This window comes from Anomaloglossus baeobatrachus, chromosome 4, assembly GCF_048569485.1.
Source record: "Anomaloglossus baeobatrachus isolate aAnoBae1 chromosome 4, aAnoBae1.hap1, whole genome shotgun sequence".
In the NCBI taxonomy this organism is placed as follows: Eukaryota; Metazoa; Chordata; class Amphibia; order Anura; family Aromobatidae; genus Anomaloglossus; species Anomaloglossus baeobatrachus.
In genome coordinates this window covers 254,115,326-254,135,713 of record NC_134356.1, presented here as the reverse complement: position 1 = coordinate 254,135,713, position 20,388 = coordinate 254,115,326, and the positions used below count along the sequence as shown (strand labels likewise).

The window sequence follows — 20,388 nt, the reverse complement described above, 5'->3', positions numbered from 1 at the left end:
GGTTGATCCATCAAGACTGGAGTAGTGCATGCTCACACTAAGCCAGTCTTCAGTGCCTCTTCTCAGTGGTGCATACCTCCATGGACCAGGCCAGAAATGCTACTCTACTCTTCTTAGTCTTCAGTGCCTCTTCTGAATGGTGTGTACCTCCTATGGACCAGGCCAGAAATGCTGTAGTAGTATTTCTGGCCTTCAGAATGCTCACACAATTGATAGACAGGTATGGCCACAGAAGCAGCTCTCACCTTGTTCTGCCTTGTTCAGCGGAGCTGATTCAAACATGTATGGAAACATTTTTGCTTCACTTTCCATTGTGACTTTTTAAAGCTTTTACAACAGTTTTCTGGCTTAAAAGATTTGATGAATCAGCCTCATAGTATTAAAACTGTATTGATGCTAAATTTTATGAAAGCACCAACATATGGGCAAACATTCATGCAGAGAATTTTTAGGATTCAGTTGTTCCCCCTTTTTTAAGAGATTTTCTCATCACCATCAAACCTGCTTGATTCACAATTTGGCCAGACGCCATGCCTACACTGCTAGCTCAAACTGTGAGTTCTCCAATACTACAAGCAGAGAAAGCTTTGCATTTGCAACACTGGAGGAGTGCAGTTATACTGCAGCTTCAGAGCAGCACTTACAGGCAATTATAGAGACAGCTTGTAAGTGCTGCTCTCCTTGTCTTGGAAATCGCCCATTTTTGATAGACTGCAACAGTGGCTACTAACCTAGGCAAAGAGTAGTAAATGATAAAATTATAAATGCCTCCATTCCTGAGATCTTAAGTATATAAAAAGTTGCTTTGCAATTTTAATTATTTATGAAGTGGAGACAACCCTTTTAACTTACTCATAGTAGATTGTATAAAGCTCTTTTTCCTACTTTTGCTTAAATACAGAGATGAGTAATTCATATTGGCCCAGTTCATGAAGACCATCCTTGTTTACTCCACTCTTGAAGAGATGCAAGCCTCTTCATGAATCTGGAGCATGTGAGGAGTGGTGTGCGCCTCCGTGTGCTGCGCCAGAGATCTCGGCTCACTTAGGTACTGAACACAACAGCTTGTTGTGAGTTAAATGAGCTATGGCATTCCACCGCATCCCATCCCTGCTTCGCCTATTTTGTTGGAGGTGGGAGTCGCAAAATGTAGGTGCAACTCAAAGTTATGCATACATTTTAGAACGTTTCAAAGCCTTTTGTCATTCCTAGACCCTTTTTCCCTATATGAAAAGTTACTTTAATTTATACAGTTCTAATGTGTATTTTTAGAAACTCATAAATATCTATATTCTGGACAAAATGATGTTGCATTTGAAACAATGAACATCTGTAGTTCATAAAACAGGGCCAGATGGTAATTGAGCTGTAATATAATTTTGCATTTCTGACATAATGACAGTCTTGCATCATTTTTGTTATTAAGATGATTGCCCGCTGCTCAGTGTCTTTTGAACATTTGACATTAGGAAGGCTTGATTTACAAGTGCACTATATTGTGTTTTTCCTGTCTTTGTACATATGTATTTATATCCTTCTTTTATTTTGCAGGCCAAGCACTGCTGGTTATACGTGATGGTGTATGAATTATCATGGCGTCTTGAGACGCTTGTCAGCAAATTCTCTAATACATCACAAAATTATAAAATTTTAGAAGACCTGTCCCTTATATTTCGAGAGATCAGGAACTGTGTCAATCTCAATGAGCAAATGGTAACTATTTTTATTCAAGTTTTCATTAAAAAATATGTAAGTCAGCATTAGGTAATGATTGTTTCATGATTAATACTTTCAGAACTTGTAAATTACCCCTATCATTAATATTAATAGTATTGAAAGCAGTAGTAGTTTATCTGCTTTATTGAACCAATTAATGTTCAGTAGACTTAGCAGTCAGTTCAATGAGCCTTGAATTTTTTTGCTGTATTTTCTATGAGTATTTATAGAGCATTTATATGTAATATTGTCAATGCTTTTTATTGAAAAGGTGGCACAATGTAGAAGCAGTGTCGTTGTTCATTGTTTATTGCCTACTGGTGGCCATAATAAGCGCTCTTTGACAATATAACAGGTCAGGACTATAAGTACTATTAAGGCCCCTTTACACACTGAAACTTTCTAGCGATCCCACCAGCGATCCCAACCTGGCCGGGATCGCTACAAAGTCTCTGGTGAGCTGTCAAACAGGCAAACCTGGCCAACGACGCAACAGCGATCCGGACCTGCAGAACGACCTAGCCAGTCATTGGGGACGTTGTAAAGCAGCTTTTTGAAAGGGAAGTCGCTAACGAAGTCGCTGTAAAGTCCCCTTTACAAACTAAAACTTTGCTGCACAGCGGGAAACAAAGGACCAAAGAATGGTCCTGAACGATTTGTAGCGATCACAACTTCACAGCAGGGGCCAGGTCGCTGATGTGTTTCACACACTGCAATGTCGCTGGGGAGGTCGCTATAACGTCACAAAACCGGTGACGTTACAGCGATGTCGTTTGCGATGTTTTAGTGTGTAAAGCCACCTTTACATGGCCAAAGCAAACGGTATGGAGACCAAGTGATCGATTGGTATTATAGTGTTGGTATATTTTCAGAGGCAGAGACATGTGCTGCCAAAAAAATGACTTTTGGGCTGGCACAACAGCATTAAACAATAGACAATTGTGCATTCTCCTTGTTGGTTGATCTGTGGTATGTTTCACGTTTGCCAAAGATCTGGAATGACTGTTCTTCAGTGATGAGTGAGCACTACCATGCTTGGGTGCTCTGTACTCGTAACGAGTACTTGGACACTAGGACGGGCTCGACTCGTGCAGCAAGTATAATGGAAGTCAATGGGAAACTTCTGGAAAAATGCTCAAGTTCTCTATTGACTTCCTTTATACTCAGTACATGAGTCAAGTCCGTTCGAGCATCTTTCGTCTCATTACAAGAACCGAGCACCTGAGCATAGTAGTGCTCACTCATCACTAGTGTTAATCTAAAGTTGATTTTGACCTAATGTTGCCTTAGCTGAGAAGATAGCTATATTGTTATAGGTAACACTCTGAGAAAGTTAAAATTAAAGTGATGTCTTGTATGGAAACCACTCAAAACCTGTTAGGTTTCTTTTTTTTCTCATATTCATGTATGGCACCATTCCATATAAGAGACGTACTTTAATTTTTAAGACTAAAGGGTATTAATGTAATTCTTCTTCCTGCCTTTAACAATGGGTAACATGGTGCATTGCTGCATTTCCTTTGTGCCTTCAAGCCAAGAGAAGACAGTAAGGACAAGTTTAACATTAATTTACCAGAAATTAATCTAAAACACAGCAGTAATAGACGTTCTTTGAAAATATGAAAGAAGCTAAAGGGCCCCCCACAGAGTAGAGAATGTAGCTGAGGGCTAAGACATAATTGCTGGAATAAGCAGCACATTCTTCCATGCGTGTGCAGATAGGTGAAAGAACTTAACCCAGTAGCAAAAACATGGCCTCTTGTGAGTTCATATGTGATCTTTCAATATTGTAATTAAACATTTAAAATTTATTCCATAAATAAAATATGCTGAAAACTCTATTGGAGCTGGAAAGACTTCATATAAGATTAGAAATCCTTAAAGGAAATAAGTCAAAATGACCCAATATGTAAATTAGGTTTTTTATGGGTATGGTTTAAAACTATTTAAAACAAAAAATAATGTACTTTTCACTGGTTACTAGGCCTATTATTACATTTCTGGTTTATGGTTTGTTTATTTTTTTGTCTTTTTTTCACATGGACATAAGTAGCAAAAGACTGACCTCATTTATTTGTATAAAAATAGATCCCATTTTTTTTTTTTTCATTATATTCCTGTCTGTGACGATAATGAAACTGCTGAAAGGTCATCTATACAGAAAACAGAAATATTTGTCTAATATTAAGTCTAGTTGCCAGTGTAAAATTTGGAACATTTTTTTTATGTATATATTTTAACATAATAATATTTAATATGAATAAATCTGAAATATTTAATAAAATGAAAAAAACAACACTAAAATGTCTTTTTTATGATTTTTTTTTTCCATAAAAACCTGGTTTAAACAAAAAATAATTTCCTTTTTAAAAACCTTCAAGTTAGTCCATCACTTAAGTAATGTATATTGTAAATTCAGCAACGATTGACATTTATGGTTACTTTTATTTTTCTGGTTTTAGGAGTTTGCAGAGTATTATTTAGATAATGTTTCAGAAGGGGAACTTGCACCCAGAGATTTTTTTACCTCTGTGACCAGCACATTTGATGTCTTCAAAGACATAAATAATACAAATTATAATTCTACATGTGAGGCCCCTACAATTGATCCCGACTTAGGTGAGTATTCTATAAGGCGCTACTTGCTCTACAGCTTGTGTTAAAGAAATTGCTGATATATGCTATTTTCTGTTTTAAAGGGACTTTTGTTACAAATGGAAACACACAGTATGCATCAAGCCATTTACGAAATAACTCTAGAATTGGTGAGTACTTCAAGTATCCAATATAGGATTGTTTTTTTTCATTGTCTGATCTACTTTTCTCATATTTAATACTGCTTATCTCTATATCAAAAATGATTACTGACATATTGCTGCTGTTACTCTGACACGGGGCTGATACTCCCAGTTCTGTTCTGTAGAACTTTTGAATCCTCAGAGTACACTGAACAGAAATATAGGCCCAACATGTTTGAGTTCAGCTCATGAAAAATGGGAGCAAAAGCAAAGAATTAAGAATTTTTCTCACACACTTACGACATCTGTGGCTTTGTGCTGTCTGATAAAACTGCACATTTTAGGGAGGCCTTTTAGTGTGGCAGCCTAAGGCACACCTGTGCAATAATAATTCTGTCTAATCAGCATCTTGATTTGCCACACCTGTGAGGTGGGTGGATTATATTGACAAAGGAGAAAAGCTCACTAACTCAGATTTAGACAAATTTGTGAATAATATTTGAGAGAAAAAGTTCTTTTGTGTACATAGAAGAAGTCTTAGATCTTAGAGTTCAGCTCATGAAAAATGGGAACAAAAACAAAAGTGTTGGGCTTATATTTTTTTCAGTGTATTATGAAAAATGGAGACCAACAGCGCAACCTTATAATAAAGCTGGTAGTAGAGCATTCAGGTAGTGGACATCTATATCTGTCGCAGAGCAGGCCACAACTCTCCCATACCAGTCAGTCTGCCATTTTTTACATTGTCTATTTAACTCCTATAAAGAAAATCTGAGCTGCTACTCACCGTTCAGAGGAACAGATTAGAGAAAATGCTATCTCCATAATTATTTATAGAAAATGGAATAAAAGTTTTAATTAGTAATTCATTATTAAACATCTAGACAATATACACCGTGTTCCAAATTATTATGCAAATTGGATTCAAGTGTCATAGCGATTAATTTTTATTTTTTCTTCAATGAAACTCATTGATGGTATTGTGTCTCAGGGTTCTTTGGATCACTGAACTCAATCTCAGATACCTGTGATAATTAGTTTGCCAGGTGAGCCCAATAAAAGGAAAACTGGATGCTCCACAAGATTAAGCAGGTCACAGTTTTCAAGTAACATGGGAAATAAAAAGGATCTTTCTGCTGCTGAAAAGCATCAAATAATGCAATGCCTTGGACAGGGGATGAAAACATTAAATATTTCACGAAAACGTAAGCGTGATCATCGTGCTGTGAAGAGATTTGTAGCTGATTCAGAGCACATACGTGTTCGTGCTGATAGAGGCAGAATGAGGAAGGTTTCTGCCAGGCAAATTCATTGAATTAAGAGAGCGGCTGCTAAAAAGCCATTACAAACCAGCAAACAGATATTTGAAGCTGCTGGTGCCTCTGGAGTCCCTCGCACCTCAAGGTGTAGGATCCTTCAAAGGCTAGATGTGGTGCATAAACCTACTATTCGACCACCCCTAACTAGTTCTCACAAGCAGAAATAGTTGCAGTGGGCCAAGACATACCTGAAGACTAATTTTCAAGCAGTCTTGTTTACTGCTAAGTGTCGAGCAACCCTGGATGGTCCAGATGGATGGAGTGGTGAGTGGTTGGTGGATGGCCACCATGTCCCAACAAGGCTGTGACGTCAGCAAGGAGGTTGAGTTATGTTTTGGACCGGAATCATGGGGAGACATCCGGTAGGCCCCTTTAGGGTTCCTGAAGGTGTGAAAATGACCTCTGCAAAGTATACAGAGTTTCTGACTGACAACTTTCTTCCATGGTACAAAAAGCAGAAATGTGCCTTCAGGAGCAAAATCATCTTAATGCATGACAATGCACCATCTCATGCTGCAAAGAATACCTCTGTGTCATTGGCTGCTATGGGCATAAAAGGAGATAAAGTCATGGTGTGGCCACCACCTTCACCTGACCTCAACCCTATAGAGAACCTTTGGAGTTTCATGAAGCAAAAGATCTATGAGGGTGGGATGCAGTTCACATCAAAACAGCAGCTCTGGGAGGCTATTCTGACATCATGGAAAGAAATTCAAGCAGAAACTCTCCAAAAACTCACAAGTTCAATGGATGCAAGAAATGTGAAGGTGATATCAAAGAAGGGCTACTATGTTAACATGTAACTTGACCTGTTAGGATGTTTTGGATTTAAATAGCTTTTTATTTCAGGAAATGTGACCTCCTAATGCTGCAAATTCCACAAATGAGCATGTCCAAGTTCTTTAAAACATATAAAATGTTTAGAAACTCTACTGTGCCTAATAATTTGGAACAGTGCATTTTGAGGTTTGTTTTTTTTAAAAAAATTGAAGATTATACTGTTATCATTGGGAGGTTTCTTCAATAAAATTAGATGTATACTCTAATGGGTGATGACTTTTATTAGACTGACTGTCATTTGCACCGACCATTTAGGAAAATCAGAGAAAAATATCACTGGCATAATAATTTGGAACACGGTGTAGTTAACTTTTAAAGCCAGTAATACATTTTCTTCCACATTTCAAACCAGTGACCTAGTGGTGCATAGTTCCTGACTTGTCAATTATATATTCTCTGTCAGTGTATTAGTTTTCAGTATATTTTTATTTCACCAGGAACCCATTATATTATATTGATTATTGATTGATACTATTGTTATGTTTTGGTTACTAGTCACATTAACTTTGACAAACTTATACTAATATTATTTCTATAGCACCAACATATTCCGCAGCACTTTATAATTCAAAGAGAACATGTACAGACAATAGAGACATTACAGAATAACACATAATTCAATAGATACCAAAAGGAGTGAGTACCCTGCTCGCAAGCTTACAATCTATGAATATATATACCGTATTTTCCGGATTATAAGATGCACTTTTCCTCCCAAAAATTTGTGAGGAAAATGAGGGGTGCGTCTTAAAATCCGAATATAGCTTTACCTGGGGGTCCTGTCTGTGCGGCGATCGAGCTCCCGGGTGCCTGTGACGACGTGCAAGCGGCCGGGTACCTGTGCTTACGTGCGGGTGGCAGCTGGGTGCCTGTGGCTGCGTGTGGGCGGCAGTCGGGTGCCTGTGCCTGCGTGCGGGCGGCAGTCGGGTGCCTGTGCCTGCGTGCGTGCGGCAGTCGGGTGCCTGTGCCTGCGGGTGGGTGGCAGCCGGGTGCCTTTGTGCAGGAGGCAGCCGGCACTGACAGGCACCCGACTGCCGCCCTCACACAGGCACCCGGCTGCCGCCCGCAAGCAGGCACAGGCACCCAGCTGCTACCTGCACGCAAGCACAGGTACCCGGCCGCTTGCACGCAGGGTGTGCGGGCTGGCTGCCACTCTGTGCAGGCGGCTGTGCAGCAGGTTACCCAGTTTGTCTGCGGTCCCAGTTTCAAATGACGGCGCCGGGAGCGGACGCGTGCACAGATGGATCTCTTGGATGAGAGCTCCGTCTGCACACGCGCTGCTCCGGGAGTCAGCGCGTGCGCAGATGGAGCCCTTGGATGAGAGCTCCATCTGCGCATGCGCCCCTCCAGGCAGCATCATTTGAACTGGGACACTCACCGCATTGGCCTGCTGAACGACTCACCCGCCGCTGCTGCCGCCACCAGGAACACCGCTGCTGCTGCCACCATGGACGCCGCTAATGCCACCACCACGGATGCCACTGCCGCCGCCATCACGGACCCCGCGGCTCCTGCAACCACGGACCCCGCGGCTCCTGCCACCACAGACCCCGCGGGCTCCTGCCACCACAGACCCCGCGGGCTCCTGCCACCACGGACCCCGCGGGCTCCTGCCACCACAGACCCCGCGGGCTCCTGCCACCACGGACCCCGCGGGCTCCTGCCACCACAGACGCCGCGGCTCCTGCCACCACGGACGCGGCGTCACCTGCCACCATGGACCCCGCCGCCACTGACCCGCCGTGCCTGCCAGCACAACCTATGCCTCCTGTGACCCCCGCTTCACCACCACTGCTGCCCCCCCCAGTAACAGAACACCGGAGTATAAGATGGACCCCATTTTTATTTTTTTTTACCTTTTTTTATGTCTAAATTTGGGGTGCGTCTTATAATCTGTTGCGTCTTATAAAGCGAAAAATACGGTACATGTATATGTATGTATGTATACATATATCTATATATATATATATATATATATATATATATATATATATATATCTATATATATATATATATATATATATATATATATATATATATATATATAAAAGTATCCCTTAACTGTATTAACTGTATAAGTAAAGCAAGTACAGTACTAAGATCAAAACCTTAAGAAATTCTGGAAATATTTATTGGTATTTTTATAACTGTTAGCATTGTATTATTTTAAAAGGTAAATTCCAAAGGTGCAATATAACCAGAAGGGATATTGTAGAAGTTACACTGTATTGTCTGTTCTATAATATCTATGAAGCTATTCATTCCAGAGGCATGCAATGCAAAAAAAAATGACCGCTTCTTACAGGTCCTTTGCCAAAACTAAACCACCAACACAGCTGTGACATTTGTTATTGTTTCCTTTAAAGGGAATATCTCATCAGACACCTACTGGTTAAATCAAGTAGTTATGTTTTTAATATTTTTTTTTATTTATAGTAAATGAAAAAAAAATTCCTAAAAATCTTGCAATTCTCCTCAACACACAAAGCAAAAAAAAAAAAATAGGGTACACTCCAAAATTGGGTAGCACTGCTCTATTATAGAGAAAAAAGCAATTGGCATGGTAGCTGAATGCTACTAATATGCAATAGGGGAAAAGAGATGTTGAGTGTTGTGCAAGCTGATTAGTATAGACCAAATAAATTGTGGACCTATCTGTATAGGTCAACTGACCAAGCCCAGAGAGCTGAGTAGTGTATACTGGCCCGAGGGTTGGCATTAGGGGGTTAAGGTAGGTGATTGTCCAAGACCCCACTAATTTAGACGCCCCATCGTTTACAGCAGAAATTGCATTGATAATAGCAGTTCTGCATTATCAGTGTATTTTTCACCGTTAAGAGTACTTCAGGACCTGAGGTGACATTGTGTGGGTGCTTTGTGTATGCATGTCTCTGTATGTATGTATGTATGTGCTCTGTGCATGAATGTTTATATATGTAGGTGCTCTGTGTATTCATCATGTCTCTGTATGTATGTACTCTATTTATGCAGCATATCTTTATGTATAAATGTATTTTCTGCAACATGTCCTTGTAGGTATGAATGTGATCTGTGTATGCAGCATTTTTTGTATATGTACGTACATGCTATACATATGCATGTGTTTGTATGTATGTGCTCTGTGCATAGATGTCTTTTTTACCTATATGTCTATATTACCGTATAGGGACAAATTGATCTACTAGTGATCGTTCTGTCCCATTCTTTGTCAGCCTGTGTAAGGAGGCCAGTAAACAACTGCCAAACAACTGGAATATTAATTCTGCCCGTTTAACGGCCTGAACTCCAATTATGTAAATACAATGTAAAGGTTTGTATGTGATGGTGCAATATGTTATCATTTGGGGCCCCACTTTAATTATTGCCCAAGGCAAAACTAAAACTGGCCATGCCTGGCACACCCCACTACGTATTTCACCAAAACATCATTATGGTAGCCTAGTCGCTGCCACTTTTTCCATAAGAGATAGCAATTTTCTGAAAAAAAATCTTCTTTTGTCCACACAAAAGAACATAAATGCTATTTAAGGTGAATGAATTTGCCTTTCAGACACATTTATGAACTTGTCTGATAAATTCATCATTTTCAAGCAATAAACATCAAAGAAACATTTTAGTTAGAAATATTTTAAGTACAATTTAGGTGTGACATTGCCATGAGCATCAGTAGAAATAACATTTGTATGTCATTATTAATGTACAATGCTAATTTATGATATATTATTAGCATAATGAGGGGAGATATAACACTATGCATTAGACCTTGTTCCGAACCTCCAGGCATCAGAAACATAACAAGGACTGCAAAGTCAGCGATTAACTGCAACATTGACAACTCCCTCATAACTTAGATAGTCTTTACTTCATAAATGAGGCTAGACTACTTGAGCACTTAACATTCTTAATAAACACTTAATATTCTGTGTATTACAATAATTTTTTACACATGGACCTTAGGCACTGCAAGGAAGGAAATACGGTAGTTATTTTTCTGTGCACAAAAAATTAATGATATTTGGCTTTTGGGTGAAATTTCTGTAAGTGTTAAAAGGTTCACGCTACATTGATATTTTATAATGAAAGTAGGACTTTTACGTAGAAGCCCTTAATGGCGATTTCCTCATCTCACACAATTTACTGAAACAAAAGCCAACAACTTTGGTTGGTATACCCCTTAAAAGTCAGTGTCTCAATAACTTGTCATGTGGCCTTGAGCATCAATTACTGATAACAATGTATCATGCAGTTCATAAGTCTATTTATTGTCTGCTCAGCATGGCATCCCACTCTTCTTGAAGGGCTGCCATCAGGTCAATGAGTTTCTGGGATATGGAGTTACAAGCATCTACACAGCAACTTAGCTGATCCCGTGGTTTTTCTATGGGACTCAGGACTGGAGAATATGCAGGCCACTTCATTTAAGGTACTCAGTCTCCAACAGCCATTCCCTAATGATGTGACCTTCATGAGCTGGAGCATTATCATCCATGAAGATGAAATTAGGCCTATGTTCATGCAGAAGCAAAATGACTTGATTAATGATGCTATTAAAATAGTAGGGGTTTGTCATAGTACCATTCACAAGGTGTAGGGCAGTTCTGTATTGACTAGACACACCTGCTCACACTGTAACACCACCACCACCAACAGGTAGCTAATGCATAATGCTCTCCATGATGTCTTCAACATCTTGGCAGGTATCATTTCAGCTCAGCATGAATCGGCTTTCATCAGTGAACAGCACTGAGGCCCACTGGTCCTTCATCCAGAAAGACAATAATGCCTGTGCCTGGTGGGGTGGTCACATATCCTTGCAAGTCGTCTTGCATGCTGACCCCACTGATGTAAGCAGTTTTGAATCATCTGGAGTGTGTCTGGAGTTGTGTGGCATTCATGATTTGGTTCCAAAGGGCATTGTTCACAATGAAGTAGTCATCCATGTGGTATGTGGCCAAAGGACGCCTACTTATATGCCTTTCTGTGACTCGTCCAGCTTTGCTATATCTGTGTTGTAATCTGCTGAGGACACTGTCACACTCTAATGGTACCGTCTCACTAAAGGATGTACCAGCATTTCCGACCACGATACAACCTGGTCTGGATCGCTGGTGCGTCGATACATGGTCGCTGGTGAGCTGTCAATCAGGTAGATCTCACCAGCAACCAGCCACCAGCGACTCCTGTAACGATGCTGCGCTTGGTAACCAGGGTAAATATTGGGCAACTAAACAAAACACCTTGCTTGGTTACCCGATATTTACCCTGGTTACCGACGTACACCGCTTAGCGTTGGCTCCCTGCACACATAGCCAGGGTACACATCGGGTTACTAAGCAAAGTGCTTTGCTTAGTTACCCGATATTTACCCTGGCTACGTGTGCAGGGAGCCAGCGCTAAGCGGTGTACATTGGTAACCAGGTAGATATCGGGTAACCAAGCAAAGCGCTTTGCTTAGTTACCCGATATTTACACTGGTTACCAGCGTATGCTGCTTACACAGAGTCGGTGCTCGTTGGTCTCCAGCCGTCAAACACGCCGCTGTGTTCTGCACAGTGGGAGACCAACAAGCAAAAACTGAACCAGAACAGTGTGTAACGATCAGCGATTTCACAGCAGGGGCCTTGTCGCTGCTTAGTGTCACACACAGCGAGATCGCTGATGAGGTCACTGGTACGTCACAAAACCTGTGACTCAGCAGCGATCTCGCTAGTGATCTCGCTATGTGAGAAGTACCCCTAAGTTCTTTGCCTACTTCCGTCTGAGAATATCCTGCTTGAGGCCTCACAATGGCAAGGAACTGTTGATCAATTGTTAGGTGTCGTCTTGGTCTCATAATGTCAAAATGTGGACAGTATGGTAAGGAGGATTGTTTAAATACCAGTTCTAATTGAACTAAGAAATTTAATTGGCAATTCATGCATCAAACATCTGTTGTGAATTTTGCCATTAAGCTCCTTGTTCGAAAATAGCAAGTTGTGCAAAAAGTACTGAAACAATGAACATTTGGTCAAGTGCATTCAAAGGTTTAGAGAAAGTCACATTAAGTTAACCTGAAAAGGTTAGAGTGCATTTTATGACCATCCTGAAATTTCATCCAAGAGCCAAAATATCAATAACTTTTTGTGAGTAGTGTGTATATATGTACAATGAAAAGATTCTTTGCGGCTTCTAGGCACTTTACCAATTAATATTAAGACCATGCAAAAGATTTTTGTATTCGATATAGAGAGGTAGTAATGAGAGATGAGTGAACCCGAGGTTCGGTGTTCACGGTTCGTACCAAACATAGACTTTACAAAAAATAACAGAGTTTAGGCTAGGAGTTCGGGTGCTTTGCATATGCAAACCATTCAAATGAGCATCACTGTCTGTGCTCAGGCACGAGCCGCTTGCTGCGTTTGATCAGCTCGCAGTTGGAGTAACAACAGCGTGATCAGATGTAGTGAGCACAAACAAAAAAAAAATGGAAAAGCCTCACCCACCTGCAAAAGTAATTGATTGGTTTATGGCTGGCTGCATGAGGGCAGAGATTCGAACTGACAAATTAGTGACTTTAGTTGGGGTTCAGGTCAAATCCGGGTCCCAAACCGGTCTGTATCTAAAACCGAACTTCCACAGGTCCGCACATCTCTACTAGTAAATAATCTGCAGTAGGGCTATGCTGAAATATTAGACACAGCTCATGCATGGACAAGGGTGGCTGTTTAAAAAAAGTATGTTTTTTGATAAAAGACATCTCATTATTTTTTTTAGTGCTACAGCTTTGTCTGGTATGGTTAAATTATTGTCTCATTATCAGCATATTGTGGGCTATTGCTTTAGCAACCTGCTGTCTAGACTGTATAAATTCAATCAGTGCAGTTTTCCATGGAAAGCAATTGCATTATACCTATGTTTTTTCTAGTGCATGTTGGAAAACATAGCTATTGTGTTGCTGTTAGATATTATTTGTATACATTTGATGAATAACACAAGTCCTATAACAACATAATTCAAATATATTATAATTTATCACTTTTATTAGTGCAAATCCCATTAAATTAAAGCAACAACGTCCAACGTCCTTAGCTTATCAATTGTTTTGCAACATCAAAAGGTCTCCATACACATTAACCTGATATAGGCATTAACGCCGATGTCGATGCGTCCAACCGACACTCTAATGCATGGGTCCCCAATTCCAGTCCTCAAGGGCCACCAACAGTGCATGTTTTCAGGATTTCCTTAGTATTGCACATGTCATAATTTAATCACCTGCACAGTTGATGATTCCAACACCCATGCAATGCTAAGGAAATCCTGAAAACATGCACTGTTGGCGGCCATCGAGGACTGGAGTTGGGGAACCCTGCTCTAATGTGTACTGGGGCACCAGCCAATTGATCATCAGGAAATATGTTGATCCCACATATCCGATTTCAGACTCCAGATCACTTTGGTAATACAGTAGTGCTTGGCTGGTCTAGCGGTTTTGTGTATGGGAGCGTGTATGATATGGCTATGGGCTGAAGCAGTTTTCAGCCTACAGCCATCTAATATGTATGGCAAACTCAAGTCTACTGGATGCTTTCAATGACCTCAGTATTCTGTTGACAAACTTGGTAGCTGAAATTTCACCTCCATGATGCAATTCTTGATTCCCTCCCTTTTTGAAAAAAATAAATGATTGTGATAATATATGTCAGATTGTATTTGAAAACATGAACTACTTTGGAGCTTAGAGAGAATATCCACAATTTTCAATCATGTCGACACAATTTTCACAAAGTACTTGCAGGACAAAACAAGTCTAAAGGCCCCGTCACACTAAGCAACATCGCTAGCAACATCGCTGCTAACGAACAACTTTTGTGACGTTGCTAGCGATGTTGCTGTGTGTGACATCCAGCAACAACCTGGCCCCTGCTGTGAGGTCGTTGGTTGTTGCTGAATGTCCTGGGCCATTTTTTAGTTGTTGCTGTCCTGCTGTGAAGCACAGATCGCTGTGTGTGACAGCGAGACAGCAACAACTAAATGTGCAGGCAGCAGGAGCCGGCTTCTGCGGAGGCTGGTAACCAATGTAAACATCGGGTAACCAAGAAGCCCTGTCCTTGGTTACCCGATATTTACCTTTGATACCAGCCTCAGCCGCTTTCACTGTCAGTGCCGGCTCCTGCTCTGTGCACATGTAGCTGCAGGACACATCGGGTTAATTAACCCGATGTGTGCTGTAGCCAGGAGAGCAGGGAGCCAGCGCTAAGCATTGTGCGCTGCTCCCTGCTCTGTGCACATGTAGCTGCAGCACACATCGGGTAATTAACCCGATGTGTGCTGTACTAGGAGAGCAAGGAGCCAGCGCTCAGTGTGCGCTGCTCCCTGCTCTCTGCACATGTGGCTGGTCACTGGTTGCTGGTGAGCTCACCAGCAACTCGTGTAGCCACGCTCCAGCGATCCCTGCCAGGTCAGGTTGCTGGTGGGATCGCTGGAGCGTCGCAGTGTGACATCTCACCAGCAACCTCCTAGCAACTTACCAGCGATCCCTATCGTTGTTGGGATCGCTGGTAAGTTGCTTAGTGTGACTGGACCTTAAATGTTTCTGTAGCCCCTTGAATTTATTGATATTTATATTACATGTACTAATGTTATACAGTTCAATAGGCAGTGTTCTATATCAGATTAACCTTCTCCAAATATTTACATTGTGGCATGTTCCTGTGCTATACACTTGGCCTTCCACATTCTAAATACAGAGACATTTGCAGTACTTCAAATACTTACAAGTTTGTATTTTTTCCCTTGGTCCCTTTGTTACTTTACATCATACTTCTGGCAATCTTTTATATCTATTAATCTTATTTATAAAATATTTACACTGAATTCTAGTTGGCAAGGATGGAATGTAGTGTCATGGTGCAGCTACCACTTTACTGCTATGTTTGGTATTTCATTTGAACCTGGTGCTCCTTCTTCTTCATAGTGGAATGCATACTCTATAAATACATTTTTCTTTGTCATAGTTTATTTCTGATCTTCAGTTCGGGAAGCAGACTGTTATACAAAGGGCTGACCTGTGCATTGGGGGCTAAGCTGCTTGTTGTCCTGGTTTTCATAATGTCCTGTTGCACAATCTATACTGTTGCATTGCTATTTGATACACATTATGGCCTTGACCATTGCAATACATGCATCTATTAAAACACTAAACAATGCAACATTCCGGTCCCGGTTTTTAATTAGTTAAAGAAGCACTCGCCAACAATTTTTTTTTCCCCTAATCCTGTCTAAGTACCTATTTATTCCAGACCTTCTCCCCCAGGCACCTGGCTGGATAGGAAACCTATAGGGTGTTTCCAGTGTGGTGACTGCAAGTATTGTAGTTGCATTATGGTAACTAAATCCTTTTCCGGTGTCAGTACAGGTAGATGTTTTGATGTAAGCGATTTTGCATATACATGGCCACATGCAGTTGCTCTCTCAACTATGTGGGCAAAATGGCCAGGGAGCTATGTAGATGAGTGGGGGTACATCGGACTGATATCAAGCATAAGAGGTATACACTCCTAGCACGACATGTCTGGGTGAGCCATGGGGGTAATGAGAAATCTGTTTCCTTTGTTTTCCTGGAAGTTACCGTCCAAACAAAAGAGGGGGTGATATTGATAGGAAAATATTACCTAAGGAATGCCAATGGATTTTCCGTTTTAAAGTCCCAGATGCCGCTTGGTCTCAGTGAGAGGCTAACTTATTGCCCTTTCTTATAAGATCTTACCTTTTTTGAGTTTTCCATTTATCTATTGAATTTATTTTTTCCTCCAACCAATGTCAGTCTTTTAGTTTGGGTGAACCAAAATCCGGCAGTATAAACCCTTCCGATATTGGCCCGAATATTTGGGGTCACAGACGTATGACCCTGGCATTTTCCAGTTGGTCAGGTACTTATTATTTTTGATTTTTATATCTTGGCTCCATTAATTTATTTATTCACTTACATGTCAAACAAATGGAAACAGATAGGTGTCATCATAGACTAGTCAACTAGCCCATTGGACCATGACACTGCAAATATCCAGGAATGTCCTTCGGGATTCAAACTCACGTATCCAAGGCCACAAGCTTACCACTAGACCAGACATGAGACCATGGAACGGACATGAGAACGGACGTGTCTTGTGCCTATTTATTGCTTGGCTATTATCTGTCATTCACAATTATATTGTTTTTCCACATTTTTTATGTAAGCCTTACTTTATCTCATTTTGTTTTACCAGGAATCAGTTTAGCTGTTGGACTCTCCCATGCTTGGGGCGCTTTTGCCTTGTGGTACCCTATAGTGTGGGAGAGCCTTTTCTCGGGCTTCTTTTTTTGCTTGCGCAAAATTGGTCTGTTTGCAGGCTATTCTATGCATGCGTCAGTTGTGTGCGACGCTCACGCTGTCGGGTGCAATCTTTCCCCCTCGACTTACTTGGCTTGGTGCCGCACCTGCGCAGTAACGTTCTCTTCTGTCTTTATATCAGCAGGCATGTGTAGACGGTGCTTTTAGGATTCTATAGGCTCGTGTACACGGTAGTGGTTATTATCTCGTGCACGCACATTTGCGCGACTTGTCATTGGGGTTCTTATGAGTAGACATGCGCGGAGGGTCTTCTGAAGACACTATATAGCCGCACATGCGTGGTAGCGATTTCCCGCGTGCACGCGCAGTTGCGTGATACATCACTGGGGTTTTCTCTAGTGACTGTTCTACCTGGACATGCACAGTAGAACATTTGGAACACTGTAGCCCTCTATTATCATAAGTACCTATTTAAAGTTGTGGTCCGAAGGCAAAGTAATTTTTATTCTAAATCCCTATCTATTTATTTCCATAAACTATTTTCTGATATACTTGGATTAAAAATTCCCTATCCTTCCTAACTTCACTAACTGCTTTTCTACTTTTTTCCCTATTTCCTTTTTGATGACACTTTGTTTGAAGATGATTCGCTTGAGTATCCTAGCATGCACAGAAATACTCAAGCGAAGCATCACCAGGGGGAAGAGGCTGCGGCAGAGATGCTTGTTTTAGGGGCTGGGTTAGTCCTTACGTGCTGTGTGATGTGCACAATGACAGCACACTCTCTGTTGCTGGCTCAGTAATAATGAGTCGGCATCAGAGCGGTGTCCTTCCATCCATCATGCAGAGAATATTGATTTCACTTGAGTGGGTGGTGCTGGTCTCTGCACACCAGGTATTCTGACACTAGCTCAGTACTACTGATCTGAGGCAACAATAGAGAGTGTGCAGTCATTATGGACAGTGCACATCTCACAGTAAGTAGCCTAGCCCCTGAAGTGAGCTTCACTGAAGACAGTTCATTTTAGGGAGGGGGCAGAGGCTTTGGCAATGACTGTAGCCTCCAGCCCTGATGACGCTTTTTTTGAGTATTCCAGCGCATACCGGGATTCTACAACAAAGCATCAAAAAATAAGTCTGGAAAATAAAAGAGAAAAAAGTTAGTGCAGTTAGGGTATTGTTAATGCAGATATATTAGAAAATTGTTTAGTTTGTCATTTTATAGATAGTGATTTAGGAGGATATTTACTTTGTCTTCGGACCACCCCTTTAATGTTGTGTAGCTGCATTAATGTATTTATCCATGGCCATCTTCCCCGGTTTACAGTGCCATTCTGGTCCTATTCTAGGTCATGTGGCTTACATTCTGGCTACTGGATTGCATAGGTTTTTGTGTGGATTAACAGTCACTTTCTCAATGTAAGTCTATAGATTGTTTTGAGCTTCCATAATTTATATTGATTGAAGTAGCACCACCGCACACAAATGTGACATAGAAGAGGCTCAATGCAGCACCGGAAACCAAGGAAGATAGCGAACACTAATAATAAATAATAATAATCACTAAGTATATTAATGCAGCTGCATAATATAACATAGATAGTTAGGAAAAGGAAACAAATATCAGGAATACTTTTTTAAAGTGTACATATTGCAGGTGACTTTTCGGAATAAACTGAATATGTCATGAGTCTCTGCATAAGGAATTACACTATTTCTGTCCATTATATGATTTGTATAAATTTCACCAATTTTCCCCTCTGGAAAGTCTGTTTCTAGCTTTCAATTCCCTTTGAATTAGTGTGCGGAGACAAGTTATGTCTTCTATTAGAGATGAGCGGGTGACTTCACATAACGTCGGTCCACCGTTCGGGTCAGTGCTCTCTGGTTGTGCAAAGAAGCTGCACAAATTTTCGGACCTTCTGGGAACCTAACTTCATCTTATGATTTTTTTGTGCTGGCGCAACTTCACTTGTGCACTGCATGTCTCACACATTATGTCACCAGGTCAGCAAATCAAAAGCTACACCAAGATCTCAGAGACCGCTGGCTTGGACCATGGACTTGAGCGAAGCGATATGCTCATCTTTCCTCCCATAAACAGTTCACCTAAGCTTAGATGTATGCTCTTCTTTATCGCTTTAGATATGTCCTTATGCATCTGCTGCTACGTCTGAACATTATGCAGGAGTATTAAGCACTGTAGCTGTCAATCCAGCCCTAGGAGAAACTAAATCACTCACTAACTGCAACATGATCTGCTGGTTTCTGCCTAGGCTTGTTTTTTTAATCTGGTCCTCACTCCTCCTCCCCTCTCCATAGAACCTGAGACGTCACTGATGGATTTGAACTGTTTCTTCTTTTATTTTTTTTCTGGTTGTATGGTGTGTTTAAAATGAGGGAGAAGGAAATGGTTCTAAAGTGGAGAAATGTCTCTGATATTTATTATATTATGTCAGCAGGTTTTTGTTTCCTCATCTGACATCAACTTAATGTAAGCAAGCAGATTCTGAATCCAAAAGTGTATCACATAGATTACTGAGTCTCACATAATAAAAGAACTGCGTTTTAAGCCTGTAAGTGAGCCCAGGGAGCTGCCTCACCCACACCAAGCTCACTATAGAGATTGTACATTGACAGTGAGGTGTCAATCAGAGGAGGAGGCATGTCTACTTCTTGGCATGTGAGTTCCTAGTCCTGTACTGTTAATCACAGGATAATAAAGCCATACAATAGCTCACACACAGATATCAGAGACATAGGTGCTTTTTTAACCCTTATATCATACTGTCCTCAGCTAACATAGTAAAATCCTGCTGACAAATTCCCTTTAAGTTTTGTATAGTCTTTTGTACTACTGATAAAAGCAAAGTTTTTAAGACAACATTGATCATTTCATTTTCCAATAAAAAAATGTGATCATGTTGCTTAGTGCAAGTACAGAGGGCCTTATAGGAGAAGAAGCCCACTGCGATCATAGAGAAGAATATCTGTGCTTACTACTGCCTGTATAAGTGCATGTAGAGGACTACTATTGACAGTCAAGAGCACACAATTCTTAAGAATAAGGCTGTTACATAAGAAGAGGCCCACACACTTTTCTAACATGGAGTCCTGCATTGTCAATGTCTGCATATTTCCTTTCCACTGGTGTAATAAATGAGCTGCATTGTTATGTGCAGCATGCTTGTTAGGGGACATCTGTGTAAAGTTAAAGTACAAGTGATATTTTTCAGTGTAAATCCTATATCCTCATTAAAGGTTCATCTTTTGATTGATCTAATTTAAAACATCTGTGCCTCTCTGTTTGTCATGCTTTATTAGTTCTGGATGTAATTAGATACGATCATGATGTCTTCTCCTGCTTTTAAGACATATTCAGCACTGCCGCTTGGCTGCCCCAAAATGGATAACTGTTATAGACAAAAACCACAGTATACCTTATAAAAGGTGTTATTGGAAG

General features: G+C 40.8%; 1 protein-coding gene across 1 annotated transcript in view; it reads left to right on the top strand.

Moving 5' to 3' along the window:
* Positions 1–20,388, top strand: part of KITLG (KIT ligand) — a 192,631-nt gene that overhangs the window by 141,716 nt on the left and 30,527 nt on the right. The window contains exons 4-6 of the mRNA XM_075344787.1: positions 1,552–1,713; positions 4,179–4,335; positions 4,416–4,481. Of these exons, the coding sequence (XP_075200902.1) occupies positions 1,552–1,713; positions 4,179–4,335; positions 4,416–4,481 (385 nt within the window). The remainder of the gene's footprint in view (positions 1–1,551; positions 1,714–4,178; positions 4,336–4,415; positions 4,482–20,388) is intronic.